At 43.9% G+C, this 21,366-nt stretch overlaps 1 protein-coding gene across 1 annotated transcript in view; it reads right to left on the reverse strand.

Annotated features, from left to right (window-relative positions):
• The window catches only part of LOC144720439 (transcription factor SOX-5-like), a 236,143-nt gene that overhangs the window by 28,380 nt on the left and 186,397 nt on the right, over window positions 1–21,366 (reverse strand). Inside the window, exon 10 of the mRNA XM_078597241.1 lies at window positions 14,553–14,692. Within this exon, the coding sequence (XP_078453367.1) occupies window positions 14,553–14,692 (140 nt within the window). The remainder of the gene's footprint in view (window positions 1–14,552; window positions 14,693–21,366) is intronic.

The following is a 21,366-nucleotide window of genomic DNA, read 5'->3' on the forward strand; positions in this document are numbered from 1 at the left end:
GAGTATGATGGTAGTGTAAAGTATAAGAAAGGTAAACAATTCACCCAAAAACATACAGATAAAGCTAGACCACCCCCATCCTACCAGGCAAAGCCCACCGAGGTATTAACTTGTTTTTCAGAAGCGACCTGGCCACAATTGCTCACGTGGCCGGTTGGCCTTTGAACGCTCCTGTATCCTGTCCCCAAAGATCTTCGTACAGGATGTACTCTCCTCTACATGGGGGCTCCTTGGCCTGCAATCCTTCCAGTCAGTTTTAATCCCTTTCTGAAAAGAAGAATCGTCGACGCGAGGTTCGTTCCAACAACTGTCCCAGATTACTTTACGATGTACACAATGATACCATTTGGTCAATGAGCCTTCCCCTTTGTATACTTTGAGGAGGCCTTCATTAAGCAACGGAGAGATCACGAATGATGATGAATGTGTGATAATATAATGTATCGTTACTATGGATTTCATGATAGTCTTTGTTGGCATGAGATGAATATTGCACTGTTGGTCCTATACATCTCTCGTTGATGAGAGCCCCGACTTGCACTCATTGTTGTGACTACACATTCAAGCACTTTGTAACATTTCTGATGCTGACATGTGAACAGCATTTCAAAAGATCATTTTAATAAGTGCAATTAAGAATAGGGAGTCTGACAGCGTCACTTCATTGTCAATTGATCTTCAATGGTAATGAGGATAACTTTTATTTCCAAATCATTGGGATATCCAAAAAAAACGAGCTACCCTACTTGAAAGCAGACAATTTGAATTCTGCCATACGCTGTGTACACCCACTGTTTGTTTCAATGAGCACGCAGCGAGCGTGCTAGACAATTAATGATTTTTAGGTGCATCGTCGGAAATAATGAGTTTAAAAAATATATAATTTTGTGCGGTTAAGGAGATGAAAGAGATGTAGTACTGGAAGACTACTTATGGGAACTAATGTAAAGTGGCAGGAACTGACAACCAAATGAAAGCGACTAATGAGGGCTAGTTATGTGCTTCAGTGTTCTCAACAGCTTACCTAGATAAATGGAAGAGACAATCAGCATTGGGAGTGTGCTGGTATTCAATCACATTGTTTTAGGCTGATATATAATGGGCTGTACGTAACACGAGTCAACAAATACAAATTTAACCTGTATTGCAACGTGTTTTCTGGTATGTTTATATGAGCATATTGTATTCCCTGAATATACACAATTTTAGTTCAGCAATCCAAAGTTATGGGCGTTTCAAAGCATGTACGTGGTTGTAAATGCATGATACAAAACTAAACAGCGTGTAAAAAAAACTATACAAAGCATAACACAAAATTATACAATGCAAAACACTAAATAATCACGAGCGTCGTTGTGGAGATTGTTATATTTATTCACAACAACGCTGAACTCGGAACCGTATCTCACAGAGAGGGTCCTTGCCTCTAAACATTTGGCAATTATCCAGCATTGGTTCAAGCAAGCCTGACACTGGTGATGAGATACTGAATGTTGACACTGCTCCAGATTTTGCTGAAATGACTCTCAGAAGGCCATGTGGGTGATGGTATCTGTAATAAAAAACACATGTTTTTGTTAAATGGAGGGAAGGATGTGTGAAGGCGGTGTATTGTCTGCTAATTTATTATCTTAATTTGTCAGGAAGCTATCTTTAAAAGGACACATTTTGCGACGATAATTGTCACTGTACAGGAGCACTTAAGAGATGAACCCAGTTGTGCCGGGCATCCGAGCTCACAGTCGTAATCCCCTGCTCTGGAGCCAGGATCAACGGATGTCACGGATGGCACTGCGTGCTAAGATACACTGGCTGGGCTGCGAGATGCCAGGGGATGGCAAATGGGTTAATCACCGTTTTTTTGGGGACCTGTGTTTAGTCTATTTTCTGGGTGAGTGTTCTCAAGCTACATCAATGTCCTCTGCACTTGTGCCATTCTGTAATAAAAAACAACATCAATTGGCTAAATATCCAAATGCATTATCCTCCCGGAGAAGTCTTGACACCTTGTTAATCCTTCAAGGAAAAAAACATTACATTTTTGTGTTTACATATTTTATATTCAGCGGGAGACAATGGACACGTTTCACAAATCCGTCCGAGCTCTGTCTGCCACCCAGCAACGTCGCAGTGCCTGTTCATACAGGTCGCATGTGGTGGGGTAAAGTGTGGGTACTCCCACAGTCAACATTGAAGAGTAGGTCCAAACCGCTACCTTTACTCTGCAGGCAGGGGAACTCCTTGTATTCAGGATAAACTCGGAGGAACCCTGCTCCAGACTTATAAAGGAGTTAATCGCAGGCACTGCGTGGCCATCTGAGGAGCGTGGCTGATGAACCACGCCACTCCAGATCGATCCGCACCGTACCATACAAGTTGGAGCACAATCATCGAAAAGCAAAACAAACGCTCGACTACAAAAACATAATGTGGTATCACTACATAAACTAACTACAGTAGTCATGACCTTGACTCCATTGTGAGCATTCAGGAGAGAGCCAGCAGCGGTCCCTAAGAACCCCGGTCCCCGTGATGTCTCTCTCAGAAAGGCTCCGTTCACGGCACGTGAACCCACAATCAAGACGTGTAAAAACCCAAAAACGAATTCTTCTGTGTCTCTCCCAGGAGAGCAAGCAGCTCGTAATCAGAAGGTTGCAAGGTCCTGGTTGGGTGTTGACTCGGCCCATCGTCCCTCCCATATTGATTCACAATGAGGACCACTTTGACGGGGAAGTCAACAGTGATTGTCCTATCTCTACACTACCACTGCTATAGGAAGGTGAGTTTCTACCACTGGATCAGGGCTGTAAACGGGAGATGAGCAATACATCAATGCTGTATTCGAGTAGCAAATTACTTGGATAAATACGAGGCAGATGGACAGAAAGTCTACTCTGCTCAGGTGGCATGGCTCTAGTACAGGAAGGAGCCTCCGTCTGTATGAAGCTCCACAACAATTAATGTTCACGTGTAGGTGGTGGTAGGTCAGACCCGGACAGTCCTAGAAACGGTACCTGTGTCTTGGGTGGCAGGAATTGATTTTTGCCGAGATCTGGTACCGGTTGTGCATCGAACCTTATAGCAGTTTACTGCACAGTTTTGATAATAGACCTCGGCCGACTGAGAAACATGTCTAGGTTTGGTCGACAGTGGGAAAAGGTGGCAGCCCTAGTCCCTGGCCTCTGCCGATAACAAAGATTTGCAAATAAGAGGGTGACAGATAAAGGCGCTTCACTGCAATCAGGAACACACTGGTGAGCTTATGTGATGTGCACCATGGGCATGTGTTTCCCTGAGTCTTCAGACTCGAGCAAAAGTCAACTTGGAGGAATATTTTGCCTTTGACTACATTTGCTACAATAACAATTTACTGACCAAAATCCAACAAGAATCGGATAAACTGCCCGTTCTAAAATTGCATGCCCATGTGGGTAAAATCATCCACCAGAGGGAGCCCATGCACACAGTCGAGTCTCAGAAGGTACATGTTCATATTTTTTTACAAAACAGTGTGAACTTAAAACCATGCCAGGGCCTCAAAGTTTACAGTTCAGTCCTTGATTTAGAGGACACATTACTTTTTTGCAAGTTTTAATGAAAGCTTCATTTAACATCCTACACATCTTGACACAGTAAAAGATGAATGCCATATAACAGTACAAAAACCACAATTTAGCACGAATGGGTGACGCTTGCACAGAAACATCAAGACGCACAATTGGATTATAGGATTACTGCTCGTGCATTGTTGTAGCAATGTTATGGACCTCACTTGCATATTATTGAGCCGTGTTTTTTGCTAGTTACGATCCTTGTTGCGACAATAATTATTATGATCGGTATGCACTGGAGCAGTGGTTCCCAACCCGTGGTAGGTGTACCCCTGATTCCTCTGATTTATTTTCACGTACTAAGTGCCAGTGATTGGCTATGGATATAATATCAGTTTGGTTCAGAATTTCATCGAAAGTTTGGACTGCTCGTCATTCTAACATTAAAACGCGATACACATTTTTCTTATGATAAAATCATAACACGAAATTGATTTTGTCTACCTCAGTCACTTCTGTCAGTACCTCCGCAGTTGGCCGAGCCCTAGTTACACCACAGGAGACATGGATATGTGCGTCCCAGCTAGAGAGGTATTTTAATGTAAATTCTTCAACAGCAAATCGAAGGCATGTTTAATCTTGTAATCTCAGTAACGCATATTAATTCCATGTATTACTATGATTGCTGTTAGAGCATGCCTAAGCCATCACACTACACGGGCACTATTTCATCTTACTATGTGCATTGAGAAACAAAGGTGTGTTTCTCAGTAAACTGGAGTTTATACAGGACGACTTAAAAAAAAAGAAAATATATATCAACATATATTTTTCTCTTAAATCATACATGAGATCATATGGGTTATTTGACAATAATTTAACTGTGATCCGGATAAGATCAGTACGTCGATCTGGATCACATTCAGCCCTTGGACAATGAGATTTACAAAAAAAATGTGGCTCAGAATCAGATTCGGGTCTGATCAGACGTCACACGGCCAGATGCGACCAGACCTTGCCCATGCGGCTCAAGTTCTGACCTTGCACCACCCTTCACAGTGGCTCCTGCAGAGATGCATTTTGCTACCAGGTGATTTAAGGCGCCATGGTGATGAGATATTTATTCCCTCGCCTGGTATGCAGGAAGTCGTGGGTTCGATCTAGACCCTGATGCCTGTATATTTGGAGTCTGCGTGTCTCTCTCCATGTGATCACATGCATTTTTCTCCGGGTCCTCCGCTTTTTCCCCCTCCTAAACACGTGATGTTGATTTCAGAGTATTTGCTTGCTATAAATGTCCACATAAGCCACTTTGTTGAGCTATCATTGTGATAGCCTGGTCGCTTCTGAAAAAGAGAAATACAGTAGCTCAGTGGGCCTTACATGGTAAAATAAAAATAGTGAAGTCAGGTTTTTTTTAAACCCAGGGTAACGCAAATTGTCATGTGGCGAGCATTCGTGAAGTTGATTCAATGAGAAGCAGTCGTGCTCCAATGTTTCTTTCATGATCATTAACATTTAAGTAATATTGATGTAACTTCAGTTTGTTAATAATAAAAGTAAGGTTTTTCTAACTTTTTGGATATTTTATCCTTATGGCAGTATCCCGGGGTACCAAATAATACAAAATGGCCGAGGCATTTAATATTTTATTTCTGGGACACTATTTTTTCCAGGGGTGTACTTAACTCCACGACTGGGGTACCAATCAATCCGAAATCAGTGCTACTCCGCGATGTCAAAACGTAGCGAGGACGATTGCGCTGAAACCCTGAACGCTAGTATGCACCAGAGTGCATCGTGTACAGCTCGTCGATATGAGTCGATTGCCGCATCGCCGACCATCAACAGACTAAAAATGACTGTATCACGGACATTATGCGAGAGCCGGGGGACTATGGTACCCCGGGGTACCGCCATAAGGTTCATTTTCTAATAATAATATTACTTTAGAACTTTTTTGTACATGCTCCGTTCTTGTAGCGCAAGGCTATCAGGAAGGCGCTGCTGTGTTTCACAGACACAGTCCGTGGTAGTTTCAGTGCCGATCGATGTTGCTGTCATCTTAATTAAGAAACTTTCAGAAAATTTTCGGAAAATTTGACAAATTGGCATCGTTACGAATGATGTGACAGGAATCTTTTCACAGCACATGTCACAGTTAATACGCCTGCAGCATTAACCAGGGCAGCCTCCTGGGTTCGAACCGCGAATTATGTTTCATGATTAAAAAGCTCATTCAGCAGAGTCTACAGAAGATCTATGGGCTACATTTAACTCTTGCACGTATTCAACGTGAGTAGGGCACTCAGGCCAAAGTGAGTCTCCATCTCCGATGCTTGCAGCGAATATGGCGTCATCTGAATTGCTACTGTCGCCGTCTCTCATGTGGGGTGCTTGGGAGCTCCAGGTTTTTCGTCTTTTTTATGAATTCAAAATATCCTCACTGGTTCTGTCTTTATTGTGCTTGATAAGAACCGTGCCTCCATGTTGATATTCACAGTGTCAAGGATGTCATGTTGGGATTACAAAGACGAAAAATACTATACAATTAAAATTACATGTTCATGACTATTTAATGAACGTAAGACACAGTTACAATGACATGCTGCATAATAAAGGCTTGGGTGTACAATAGCGTTATTTGTTACTAATTTAACTGGTGAAGCCACACCGATTCCCAAGATTATTTTGCAGAAAGGGCTGGCTACATTGAAATGTGTGGCCACCACCAATGGCATTGTGTGTGCTTTTAGCCAGAGGAAAAGACGGGGAACCCGGAGGAAACCCACGGAGAACAAAATATAGAAACCCCACGCAGAAAGGTGCCAAAGTTAGGAATCGAACCGAGGTCCTTCTTGCTACGAGGCGCAAATCGTATCATCGCATCACCGTGAGCACGCCCGTTGAACGTAACATGGGAAATAAAGGCCAGGAGTGGCGGACGCAGCCATGACAACAGTGTTTGCACCGTAGATATTAACACAACAGTATTACTTTGCAATTTGGGAAACACTGTACAAAAAAAGCATATCCTTATTAATAGCACACCTTACAGATGCGTTGACATCTGAGAGCGAGCGACTATATCTATTGCTGATGTGACGTTTGCGTTGCGTGATTTATATCGAACATCGTGGCCTGATCTTGTGAGGATCTCTCTTGGCACCTCTGCGGTAAACGTGGTATAACACGAACATTTCCGACCACCTTGTGAATAGTGGAAATCTTGGTGCTGAATTACCTTCAATTCACTTCATCTGCACGCACGACTGTTATCCTCTGAGGAATGCACGATACATGCAGAGATGTTTGCATGTGTTTTTTCCAGCAGTCAACTGTGGGAACTTGAAAAATAGAGATTTAATAAAGCAGATGATACATAAAAAAATGCAGTTGCCGAGGTAGAGCAAGAATACTTCAGTGTTTACTGCAAGAAAAAGGCGGCAACTCAATATCTGCATTAAACACTCAATAATTACCATGCACATGATCTTATTGTTTTCCCAGGAAGCAGATAAAGCATTACGGCCGCAATGGATACCTAATGAATACCATTGGTTGGTCAGTAGTGGCTATGCACGTGGCCTGTAATCCATCACTGTGGAAGCAAGGGTTGGTGGATCACACAAATGTTGCAATACTCCCTTCCCGTGGGTGTTGAGGTACCAGATCCTGGCTTGCTATGAGAACACGGTTCAGCAAAGCGTGGACGAATGTCATCGGTCACTTCTCAATGGGATAGAGTGTTGAAAATAAGAATAAGTTTTACCCTTTCTGGCAATAAAACATTGTCTGTGTACTCTTCGCCTTTCGGCGTTGTTCTCTGCTCTGATACCGGTGATACAACGCCATGAAGAAGGCTGCTGTCTCTGGTGTAAGCCAATCATTTTAAAAGACAATGCGTCACAAGTACGTGTGGTTAATGCGGACTTGATGCCTTGCAAGACGTTCTGTTTGATGTTGTAACATCTTAACACCTCATGTTTGATTGCCAGAAAGACCACCACATATTCTTATTTTAAAAAAAATGATACTGGCAAAAAAGGTCCCATGGATACAGTGTTGCCTGCTCACATCACCTGGTTTCTCCGGCCGCTCCGATTTTCCCCGGTGTCTATAAATACTCATTAATTCGCTGAAAACTTCTTCAGATATAGAGAAATGCAGAGCTTGGGCAGTTATTGGTTGTGCTGGCTCGCCGCCTGGCTGCTTTCCAACTTGGCTGTGGTTTCTCAGTGACTGTAAGATGCAATTTTCGTGAATGAGGCAATAGAAAACTAACCATTATTCACGTAATCATTGAGACCAGTGGTTCTTAACTTGGGGTGCACACAACTCCTGAGGGTGCGAGCTGCACTGGGGTGCGAGACATGGTCAGATTATTTTTAGAAGGTAAATCATCGAAACTGCAAATTCAGCACGGGCACGTAAGTACAACTACTTTGTTTCATTAAACCTCCTATGTATTTATTAACATTATACATGATTTACTATTGCGAACCAAAGGGGTGCAAGGCTGCAGTAAAGGTTAAGAACCACTGATTTAGATACATTGTGGGTTTAACCTGGATTTGGTTAAAATGAATGTAATGAGAATGTTCATTCATAATCTAGAAAGCAAATGAATAATACTAACAATAATAATTATAAAAACTTTGGAGTAAAAATAAAATGTTTTCAAAGCAGTCAAGCAATTTTTTTTCTAAACAATGTTTTCTGTTGAGACACAAGGGGCCTGATTCATGCAGCTATTTTGGCCATCGTTTCCACACCTTTTGGCAAACTTCACCACCTCATTCGTACATCGGAAAATTCAGAATTCTTGAATTTGTGAGCAGCAGATTGTGCACAAGAAGTACCCATAGCGTCACTTCTCGTGGCACAATTATGGCCCAAGAGTGAGGTGGGGCCAGGGTAAAGCCAACAAAACGTTTCACAAAATTGTGGAAACTTTGTCATGGCGAGGGGGATCGCCGACGGTCGTGCGTCGAGGGCGGCGTGGCTCGTGCAGTCAGAAGCACGGCCGATTCTGCGCGTGGATCCTTGTACACGATCGATGTCTCCATTCCGCAAATTATTTTCCTGCATTTGTACGCAAACTTTCTAGCAGCAGCATGTGTTTGATGCACGAAGCTTTTCAGAAAAGCAGCAGAATCGAGGCTCACTCACAATGTGAAAATGATATAGCTGATCGAGATCAAAGAATGCGATAAAAAGATGTCGATGCTGATGATGATGTCAATAATGGAGTTGACGAAAGTGAAGATGACGATGATGAATTTGAGTATGATAATTAAACGCTGCTGCTGGTGATGATGTTACCATTGCTGACACTGCTTCATCATCATTGTTCTTAAGAACATTCCGCACATCGCAAGAGCGCAGAGCAACTGTCTCAAAGATAAAGACCCGCCGTATGACCTGTACAGACTGTAAGGGGCAAGTGCTGGTAGCGACCACCTATGAAGGCCGGCACGGTACACGAGGGGGTGGGTGGCCAACACCACGCCCAGTTGCCTTTGTCATCCCAGTGGTTATGTTTACCTACTGCAGCAGGTACTAATTTGAGGCAGAGTCAACCTAGGGGAGGCCCAGAACTGGATCAGATAACCATCACTGGTGTTGGTCGTGAGAACACACATACACACATGGGAGTTTGTGTGATGAGAGAGTGCCCCTGGTCGGCTCGGTGTGACGGCAGGGCGAGCATGCTGGTGTCACCGCACATGACTCGGATGACCCTCGGCACTACGCTGAATACCCATTGGCTGTAAGGGGTTTGTGGCACGAGTCACGAGATCTTAACGGGCCGTGAAGACTTCTAGACTACTGGCAGTTGATTTACAAAGGTAACCCTGAAGAGTCACAAACACAATTTAGGGCCTTATTCATCGAGTTAAAATCGACTACAATTCAACTGGGTTGGAATTATATTTGTCACGGAAAATAACCACCCCAGTGGTAAAGGTTACCTTAATGGCACTTATTCTAACAGAGCAAGCGTCACCGTGTACGCTTTGGGAGACGAGCCGGGGGGGGGGATCGTGCCCGCAGTGGTGCAGAGCAGTGGGGAGGAGCAAGCGTCTAGATCCGCCTCTGCGTGCCTTGGACCTGGCTTTGGGCAGAGCACCTCATAAATGAACGTGGAGACCAGAGTAGAAACGTCCACGGGAGGGGCGTCTGCATGGGCTTAGGCTCATGGTTGTGGTGAGGGGAGGGGGGGGAGCACACGGCCCCTACAGGTGTGATGCTTCGGATACACTCACAGAGGCTGTGTCAGTGTCGACTCATCAACAACAACTTTCAAACTCATTTGTATCATCAGATGACAATTGCACCCTATCGATGCCACATGTTAATGTAATGAGAGCCTATGTCCGGCTCACGTGGTGATTGGCTCTGCCGGTCCTGCTCTACAGCCAATGGGGGGAGAGCCTGGGAGCATGGCCCTGGCGTGATCGAGGGATGTCAGCTAGGATGATTGGTTCTGCTGCTCTTGGTCTCAGCCAATGAGAAGACAAGTCAGGGGCGTGGTCCCGGGAGTTGATGGAGGAATCTGGAACATTCAGCGCAGGCTATTAAGGATTGGCTGGAGCGTACCACGTGACCCAGGCATTAAATAAGGGAAGAGCCGAGGGACACGTGGTCAGACAAGGAATGAAGAGAGAGAAAGCGGGGCTCCGAGTGCCACGTGGCGGTGCGTCTCTTGCGATCTGTCTGCCCACTTCCCGTTGCCTGACAGCAACGGGGAGTGCTTGTGAACTGAGAAAAGCAAATAAAAGGACCGATTCCACAAGCCGTCTCTAGAGTATTATTACATTAAAACTAAACTATTTTTCTTATTTTACCAAGTAAGGCCCACTAAGTTATATAGATATTTTTCAGAAGCGACCTGACTTTCACAAATGATAGCTCAAGTGGCTCATCATCATGCGGAAACTATAGCAGCCAAATACTCTAAACGCACATTGATTCTAAATGTTGAGGGAAAAACCCGGAGAAAATTGACGCGACCACAGGGATATGTAAACTCTAAATATACAGGCGCCAGGGTCGGAATAGAACCGATGACTGCGTACATACCAGGCGAGGTAGTTAACATCGTGCCACCGTGGCGCTCATTAACATCCAGCATTGAAGATGTTAACATGCAGCATGGAACCGCACTGAGGATTGTGTTACTGCCCGTGTCCCGCAGTCTCACAGTGTGTTCTATGCGAGTCTCTTCCAAGAGACGTGGAAAGCAAATTGGTGATTAATAATATTGCTGGTGTAACCACAGCACCAAGCAGTTATGGATCGTTATTTATTTATTCATGTAATACAACGCTTGTTTACCCAGCAAAGGCCTCACGCCTCTCCTACAGGAGGGTCCTACCAGGTTTTCATGATGGGGTGGGGAGCAGGCGGTGTTGTTGTTGCTGTTGTGTGTGTGATGTTTGGCCGATACTGGTTACATTCTGTGTGGTTTGTTTTTAGCTATGGGAGGAAAGCGGAGAGCCTAGAGGAATCCCATTCAGAGCAGGGGGAGAATCACACAGATTCCTCACAGAGAGGCACCCGAGTGGGGAATCAAAACCAGGAACTTGTTGCTGTGAGGCACGGGGTTGTTACCACTGCGCCACCCTGCTGCCTTTAATGCCCACGTTGTGTTTAATGTCTCTTGAAATAGACTTGTTTATGATACACGGTGTGAGACTGCATGACGCACGTAGTCCCACAATACTAAGTGTGTTCACTTGCTCAAGTATAGCAGCACGTCAACTGAAATACATCGATGCATTTGTCTATATTACAATAAATTTGGATTGTGAAAGGTGCTCTGTGTGATAACATTACCGCAGGCTAGCTGATCTCATCATCTGATATAAGTTCATACCTTCACTTAACATGCACAAAATGTTTATAATTTAAATATGATGCTCAGGCTTGATTAGTTATTCTTTCCATAAGTTTACAAATTTAATAATTAGTGTGAAATGTATGTTTCCTCATTAACTGTGTAAGATATTACTATGCACTGTCAGGTCACACAAGTGTAGCATTGAACAGTTGCAAAGTTTGAAGTCACCTTCAGGTTTTTACACCTTTGTTAGTGCCATTGTGCAGGAAATATAATTTAAACGTTTGATGAACTTGTATCACATTAAAGTGCAATGTGGGAAAGAGGGTGGCACAATGTCCTGGGTTGAATTCCCAATTCGGGTGTCTTTCTGCATTGAGTTAGCATGTTTTCCTCCTGTTCTGCCCGGTGCGAGAGTGTGAGAGTGAGCGGTGGGCAGCGGTAGTGCAGAGGTTAGCGCACTGTGCTATGAACTGGGCGACTTGAGTTCGATTCCCACTCGTGCCCATATAATATGGTAGTGCTGAATATTTGAACTGGTCTTGGGCCTCCCCTAGGTTGACTCAGCCTTATTTGAGTACTGTTTGTAAATATAAGTCTTAATTTATTGACTTTTCTCCCCCCAGGTAAGGCTATTTTTTCAGAACATCAGCACTGGGGGTCTTTATGAGTGTTAGTATTGTCTTTCCCTGTTCTGCATGGGTTTCCTCTGGGTTCACCAATTTCCACCCACAGCAAAGATTCCAATGCTTAAATATCACCTGAAAATGACTCAATTGGGATAACTAAGTGGCAACATCGCCTTCCAACTGCGAAGACTTGACAGGACCCTCCTGAAAAAAAGTGTCTTACAACTCACCGATGCTTTTCTTGAGAAACACGGTCAACAATTGCAATGTTGTGTGATACATAAAATCAAACTATGGACCACACATTGAGCCACTGCAGTCTGTGCTCCTTCTAGGGAGGAGGAACATCAAAACTATACGAACTCTCTCTCCTGAAGCACTCTCGTGGCAAGCGCACTACGGCATTGACAATCAGCTTCTGAACGTATCGCTTCCATCGTGCGCAGTAGAATATAATGGGACAATTCATTAATTCAATGGTGCACACCGCCGGTTCATGTACACGTTACAGCTGGAATACATTCTATATAAGCCGGCGGTGTGCATGTAGCTCCATTTAAGTGCATCTTTTGCTAAGCCGTTCATCCAGTATGATACTAATAATAAAGAAAACAGCTCACATTTGTGACCAAACTGTTGACAACTAGTGAACAGTAGACATCAAAAAGCTATCACTCTCAAATCACTGCCACGGGCAGGTCGTAGGAACGGAGCTGTCGTTGTGCATGCTGGGTTCCCCGCACCAGCCAGCGGATTGTTTCATTGGGAGTCCGATGCTGGCGAATCGGTGAATTTTTTGCCCAACAGTTGCTGCCGTCGCATGCATTGCAATTATTTTTATAATGACATAATTATTCCGCTCGTTTACCCAGGAACGTCTCTGTGAGTGTCATCACTCTTTTCCAGGAGGGTCTTTTCAAGTGTTCGCAGTCGGGGGGTGATGTTGCTGCTGCTGGTGTCCGATCCCAATTGAGTAATTTGCAGCTAATTAGTCAGCATTGGGATGTTCGGCCAATATCAGTTGCATGGTATGTTTTTTTAGCTTTCTCAGTAATGTTTCAAATAAATATGAATACACCAACGTTTCATAAATACAACGACTAATCACGCACTCCCGTACACCTGTCCAGATTGTCTGTGATTTTCAAAAAAGTATGTTTCTTGCTTTTAACAAGAAAAACAGCTAGAAGCACAAAGGGAAATTAATGTTCTCTGTTTTACACATGCATAGGTGTACAGTGTATGGTTTGTCAAATGCTCGTATGTGTTGTCATAATATTATTTTAAATAATTACGAGCTCTAATATAAAAACATATACTTGTTTAACTGCAGTACGTTGCTGAAAATACACATTCACAAGGCCTACCATGTACGTTTCAATTACTCAACTCTCAGCTTCATAATGTACCCACGAACTAAATTACAAACGGTATTGGGAAACACACCAATACAAATGCCTGCTTAAAAATCCGTATTGTTCCTACGGTTTTGCTCACAAAAGACAACACATCTCAGCATGCAGCCACCTGCTTTCAATAACAGCTATTTAATCCAGTGTCCATTATTTGCCTTTGCTGAATGCACGTTCTAATGCTTTGTGCAAATGACACATCTCGAACAAACCCATGATGACCAATTTGGAATCCGGGTAAGAGTTTTAAAACGTGCATTTTTTTATTGTGCAAATCAAATAGCCACATAAGTTTCTTCCTTCAATGTTCTGAATGCTTTAAGGAAACGTCATTGCAGGTGACAATGCTTGCGTGCATGCCCCAACGTAGAGAGGGGGCTTTTATCTCATTTTTATGTGTACATGTGCGGTGGTGGCACAGTGATTTTCACACAACACCACTATCCAGGTGACCGAGGTTCAATTCCTAGCCATGGATAACATTAGAAGCAAGCGATATCTCAGCCTGTCATTTTGGTGACACAAATTACTCTTGCGAATGAGACTGTCCTTGTCTCTCCGGTTCTCTCCTGGTTCAATGATAACTTTGATCATGAAACCTATCCTCGGCCCTGCACTGGATTAACCTAAATTAGTACTTGTTGCAGCATGCATAAATCAGAACTCGGGTGACAAAGGCAGCCGGGTGTGGTTCTGGTCACACCGCCCCTAATGTGCCACGCCACCTTTAGTGGTTGCCACCTGTCTGGACAGTCCAGGAATTGGCATCTGTGTTTGGGCCGCCGGAATTGATTCATAGCGAGATCCGGTACTGGTGTGCTGTTGGATTTCATTGCAGTGGACTGCACAGTATTGATAACAGACCTAGGCTGGCTGGGAAATATGTTGCGGCTTTGCCCCATGGAAAAGCTAGCAACCCTATATACAGTTTATAACGATAAATATGGGGGCCCTGTGCTTTTGTGTGGAGCGAGTAGGCCAGGTGTGATGCTGGCTACACCACCCCCTCACGCGTCATGCCGACCTCAAAAGACGCTCAGCGGCGGCCGCAGTTGGTCCTTGACCCTGGTGGGGCAAGCAAGGAGTGGGGGGGGGGGGGTGGTGCGGTGCGTACCCTCTCATTGAGGCAGTGGTTGATCCCCACGGCGAGGGAGAGCTTGCCGTCGGAGGAGCGCGACGACTCGTGAGCGCCGCCGCGGCCCAGGCCCTCGTGCTCGCCCAGGAAGGACGTGGGGTGCAGCGACGACAGCACATCTGCAGCACGCGGTGGTGGCAGCAGCAGCAGTAGCGCATGCTGTTGTTACGTGAGGTCACAAGCGGGTCACGCCCAGTCACCGGCAAAACTTACTTTTCTGCTCGTTTTTGTGGCTTGTTTATTCACGCAGTTGCTGAGTACCAGGCTTCACGGCCCAAAGTGTCAAGCGGCCAGTAACAACCAGCACAATCGTCAGCGTTGTAACAGATAAAGAGTGTAATACGTTTCTTGATTTTTGAGCGAGGTTATTATTTTAAGGGCTTTGGGAAAAGAGACGATGATGGAGGAGGGAATTCAAACAGTGGAGCAGAGAGAGAAGTGAGGGGACCTGTAGTGTGGTGAGTGGGTGGTGAGTGTGTGGTGAGTGCGTTATTGTGTTGCTGTGATCTGAAGTGTGGTGAATGAATGGTGAGTGTGTGAGTGCGTTAGTGTGTTGCTGTGATCTGAAGTGTGGTGAGTGGGTGGTGAGTGCGTGAGTGCATAGTATGTTCCTGTTACCTGCAGTGTGGTGAGTGAATGGTGAGTGCGTTAGTGCGTTTCTGTGACCTGCAGTGTGGTGAGTGGGTGGTGAGAGCGTTAGTGTGTTGATGTGACCCGCAATGGATGAGGTGAAACAGCCTGGTATCGTCAACATCGGAGGAGAAATCAATGAGTGAAGTTCACAGGAATTGTAACCGTAGTAATAGTGATAGAAGAGTGTTAAGAAGGTGACTGGCCACTTGTGAGCGAATAACTAACTGCATACTGCATAATAACGTTCCGTATTATGACAAATCTGTGTGTGTACGGTATTTGATGTGCGCTATTATATTGTATATCTATATCCAGTAAAGTGTCTCTACACTTCCTTCAGTGATGCATAATTTATTTCAATTGTTTACCTCACTTGCGCATTTCCAGTGCCTAAGGCAGAATTTAATCGGTTCAGGCGTCAGGCAGAAAACAACACAAAACGCTGACACAGTCAAGCGTTTGGATCGCTGGGTACACACCGACTCGCAATCGCACACAAACAGTGTCGAGATCCCTAGACTACGGCGTCCTGTACCATGAGCCACCTTGTATCCCATACTGAGGCAAGAGAAAACTGAGCACCAGCCTGAGCAATAATGACCAATACTCCACCAGGTATTCATTTAAACTAAACTATTTTTTTTGACCAGGTAAGGCCCACTGAGCTCAATAGCTCTTTTTTTCATAAGTGACCTTGCCACAAATGATAGCTCAACGAAGTGGCTTATCACGTGCAAATTTATAGCAGCCAAATACTCTCAATGCATGTTTCTAAATGTGGATGAAAAAAACAATTTCCATGAGCGCCCAGCAATAAATCCAGGTGGTGTGGCACTGAAGTGCAATGCTCACCATCGTGCCACTGCTCCCTTCACGTTTTGTGTATACAGCATATGAACCACACTGTGGCTCGGTGGGAGAGCGTGTGGCTCGCAATCGGAATGGTTGCAAGCTCAAAATCCTATTTGGTTTTTTGACTTGGTCCGTCACTGCCCCGGGGTCGATCAAACAAGTATTGCTTCTTGGGAATGTCAACAGTTGTTTGCCTCGGGAAGGCAAGACAAGACTTGCCCCTGCCATATGAATGTGGAATTTGAACCACTTGCTCATGGCTGTGAATGGAAAATGAGCACCGCCTCAATGCTGATCTGAGCAGGAAATCCCTTTGACTCTGAGATGCGCGCACAGGTGTAACGCCGCCTCTGTTGAATGGGAAGCACGCCACCTTCTCGTCAGGAGCAGCACATCCCACAGGCTAAAACAGCGTGAACAAGAGGGCCTATGATGTCGGACGAGAGCGAGCCTTTTTCTCTTCCTCGCACGCGCTTGCTGCGCCCGCTCGCTCGCCCGCCTGAAGTTTACACAATCTCGGCGCTGTTCAGAGTGTGTCCGTGCCGGCTGCCTGCCGAGGTGAGCCTCACCCATTACCGGCACACACACACAAAAAGCCCATACTACAAAGGCGTGCAGTGGGTTTTAGAGGGGCCTTGCTACAGTCAGGACGCGCGTGAATCCCGCACCCTTCAAAGCCTTTGTCACCACGACCAGACGCTCCTCAGAAGCGCAGAAAGCCAAACATTTGTACTACAAAGGACGACGGGGGCTCAGATTTGCTGAAGTGCTCGTTTGAAGCGTCCAAAAACAAAGCAAAGCAAAATGGTAAGGGAAGCAACTTCAAAAGTCCTGTCAGGTTTGCTTAACATTGTATCAAAGTACATCTGTTTGCAATGAAGCTTTCTGCGGGTAGGTTCATTAATTTCTACAGAACAAGCAGCCGCGCAATTCCAAATAATTTCGCTTGATTTTCGGTTGTTTGTCAGAGGCATTTGCGAAGAAGAACCGGGATTTTTTTTAAAAGATATCAATCATGAAATAAAAATAGAGGTGTCGATAAAATGAAACAGGTATGCGCTCATTTAAAAGTGTATTCCAAACAGATGTTCCTGAGGTTTTTAATTTTTATTTAGGTAACACGTTTTGTTGTCGTACATCAATGTAACGTGCACAATTTATTAAATGCTTACCATTAATAAAAATCCAGAGCTGAAGTCTATGGGCTCATGAATTTATACAAGCATAGATCTGTGCGCAACGCAAAAACGTGAACTCTGCATGTGCATGCGATGAAAGTCGCTTAATCTGAATTGCAAAAACTACTTCCTTTGCAGGATAAAACATAAATCCTTATTTTGGCTTTAACACCAGATACAGGACTTTAACTAGTTAATAATCCATTTTCCATGATCCATTCTGAGGATCTTCTACAGCACAAAATAATCATACATGACATAGATTAGCACTTTATCCTGCCGTTATTAGTTCATTTAACTAATTACAAGAATCGATATTGCCATTCTAACCTGTATGTAATTGGAAACATTTTTTATGGGGTGGTCTTGAGACTTTTGTTTACCTAGTTGTCCAAAAAGCACAGGCACAAACTTATGAATACAGTGTACATTATACAACACGTAAATACAGACACACTATATATACTGTATACAAACATTAAGTAAAACATTATTGCCCTACCTATGCGTATAAACACACACACACACTCGTATAAAGCAGCACAGCAAACCTTTATGTCATGATATAAAAATTCAGGTGCTATGGATACACTCACCCATGCCATAGGAATGTGGAATTTCCACCACTGCCTCATGCATCTGAACGAGAGAGGAGCACCGTCTCAATGCTTATTTGAGCAGCAAACCACTTGAACTCCTTCGTTCACATTGTTTTTATCTGCTCTGATGCAACCTCTGTGAATGTATAAATCAGCACTAATGACACATGAAAACCAGTTCTAAAATAAATCTACTCAATTTACAGTAAATATATAGAAACCGCTTGACGTATGTCTATGGAAAGGTAGTGTGGGACATTTATTTATCCAGGCTTTATTTTTTAAATGTATGCTCCTTTAGTTGATGTTATTCTCTTGTGCATGTATACTCGTGTTGTATTTACAATAGCATTTCAATTATTCTATTCATTTGAACAAATTGGCAAGTAAAACACACACACACACGTAATGCGAAGGGCATCAGCGGCAGATTCGTTAAGGGCCCTGCTGATTGAATATAAAGTGGAGCAGGCCCTCGCACGGTCTTAGATACGAGCAACACGATCTTAAATCCCACCCGACTAGAACGACAGGAAGGCAATGCGACGGTGCAAGACCAGGAGCGGAGATGAATTCTCGCGTGAGCGCCGTGGCTGACACATCCTGCAGCACCGTCTGCAACGTATGTACGTGTGTGTTGAACTTCTTTCGCATCGAACATAGCCAATCGTGCTAATCGGAGGTGCGGGGGGAAGGACAACAAACTAAATACAAAAAGCAGCTATAAATAAATTAGTTTTCAATCTAGATGTAAAAAAGTGCAAAGCTCTCGTGGCTTCCTAATATGAAGTGCATCCCAGACACGGCTGCAGACGCAGCCGTGTCTGGGATGCACAAAAGCCGCTGCGAGGACAGCCGGAGTTCGCTTGATGGTTTATGCTCCTTGACGATATCAGCAATGTATTATGGTTCATTTGTGGCAAGCACTTTGTGTGTAATGAGTGCTACCTTATCATGTACAACCTGCACAAGACCCTTGCTACTCAGGACCCCAAACCACGAGACATTGCGGTAGCCAATCTGCATTTACATCCCCACCGCTGGATACGCATATGACCAAACATGTTCTTGAGTTTTTGTTCTTCAGTGACCAATATTAACTATAAAGTGGCAGAAGATGCAAGCCTACATGTCATTTTCACTGTAAAATAAGAACATTTTATTGGGATGTAATAAATTGGACCATTCAGATTCTATCGCGTAAAATATCGTTAATAATATTACACAAGTGCATAAATAATGACAAACACGGGCAGAGGCTAATTGACTATTCAGTGGGACCCGATTTAAATATCTCACCAAGACCATACACTCATTTGATATCAGCGGGTGATAGGAAATGAGTTCTCGTATTCTTGCAGCATTCGCTATGAGGGTACGATGATGTGGGATTAAATAATAATAAAAATAATTGCACATGTATTAGGGTATCGTTACCATAATGGTGTAAACCAGTGTAATGGGCTTACATGCTTAGGCTTCGTATTCTGGACAGATATTTCAAGAGCACAAACAAATGTGTTCCACACAGTGTTAATTAAACGCTATTCGGCCTTGAACACCAATTGCTGCAGCGATGCATCTATTACTTGGACTGAATATCAACACGCACAAATTAACTATCAATAAATATTATCGGAGCATATTTTTGTTTGCATGTTCACCACAAGTACGTGGAGTTAATGTGGACATAATTACTTGCAAAATGTTTTGGTGAACATCTTAACACCGGTTTTATTGCCAGAAAGGGTCAAACCTATTTTTCTTTTTCAATACAAATGCATCGAGTTGGATTGTTTTATTGAAACACTGTTTCCAATCTGTCATTATGCATTCCTGTAGGATTTTGGATGACACAATGTACACGACTGTGGAACTGAATCTGTTGTCATGTATGACCAAAGAGGACTGGCTCAACACTGTAATCATCCTGTCTTATCTCCATGAACTGTAACAACACCTCATGGTCCTTCATTGTACCTCTCTCCTGCGGCATGATAAGTAGCCTGGGTCAGACTTCCCATCTGTTAATGGGAACCTACATGGCTCAGGGGAGAGGCCATGTTGTTCTATGCGTCTGAATGGGTTAACTTCATCTCCTGGTTAAATAAAGGACACTGACTGACTAAAGGACAAGCAAGGCCACCATCAGTCTTGAGTTTGACCCAGTACATTCCGGGGAATCGGGGTCTATGCTTGAGTGGCAGGAATTGATTTGTACCGAGATCTGGTGCCGGTATTGTGTTGAACTTTATCCCAGGATACTGCACAGTGTTGATTGTAGACCGAGGTGGAATGAGAAATATATTCGGGTTTGATCTACAGTGGGAGAGGCGGTGACCCTGTGGACAGGAGTCATGTAAACATCCTTTTAAGTAACTTGTTTTGATGTATTAATCATGTTTCATGTTTAAAGCAACTTTTATAATGAAAGGCAAGCAAATGTGATCCTGTGATGTCACCAGTCAGTTTAAAACATGAACTAATGGACACAGGTTACACACAACCAGTCTGAACACTGCGTGCACAGCCACACATGACGTGTAATTGTACTGTCGTGTTCGATTTACAAATGTAATCAATTAATATCTAAACATATTGATGGCCATATTTTCTATTTTTAAAAAAATGTAGTTTTCTTTATCCCTTTCATACACAAATATTTCAATGTTCTACCATTTAATTGCCACTAGATGTCAGGTAGGTACACATTACAATACATTATGGGGAGGATGCTCGTGTTGGTTTCTTGTTGTATTTGACGAAGCTTAGCAGAGAGACTGCTTCCCATCCAAGTATTTGCAAACTTTTAAACGTTCACCACAAAGTTTGCACTTTCCGGACTTGGCTTTTGTGTACAGGTACAGGAGTCAAACCTCGCAAAGGACGACTCGGGGCGGTAAGCAAGAGAGGCTCCCTGAACGTAAACATGAATAAAATAAAAACGGCGTTACAAGTACTGCGGCTGTGCCCATGACGAGGGCTGTGGGAGGGCGTTGCTGCTGCTGGTGCGGGGTCACCCGTCGGGCGCGGGGTCACTAACTGCGACCCGTCCACCACGTCGACTCCTGGTGGGTACCTCGCACGCTTGGTTGCTTATATGTTATTTAAATAAAGACATCGTTAACATTTTTTTTATCTTCTCAGCTTTCTTACCTCTACTTCGTAGTGACGGTATGTGACCAGATTCAATGTGCGTTCGTTTAAATTTGATTAAATTGTAATTATTTAGTTAATAATTATTAGTGTACAGCAGTGTTTTTCATTGCAAGGCCCGCAGGCCACAGGCGGCCTCTGGTGGTCTTTAGTGTGGCCCCTGACGTGCAGCCCCCTGACAATACACAAATGTAAAAACACCCCCATCATCATGCTGCTGTCAAACACAATGGTTTCAAATGCGTGGCGGCCCTCACTCTGATGTCTTATCGGCAAAAGTGGTCCCCTTCTGAAAATGAGTGTATAGTTAAAATGTCATCATGATCATCCATGATTGGTATATTGCAGAAGGTCTCTCCACACCATCATTATCCC

This window comes from Lampetra planeri, chromosome 8 (genome assembly GCF_965212315.1).
Source record: "Lampetra planeri chromosome 8, kcLamPlan1.2.h2, whole genome shotgun sequence".
Classification (NCBI taxonomy): Eukaryota; Metazoa; Chordata; class Hyperoartia; order Petromyzontiformes; family Petromyzontidae; genus Lampetra; species Lampetra planeri.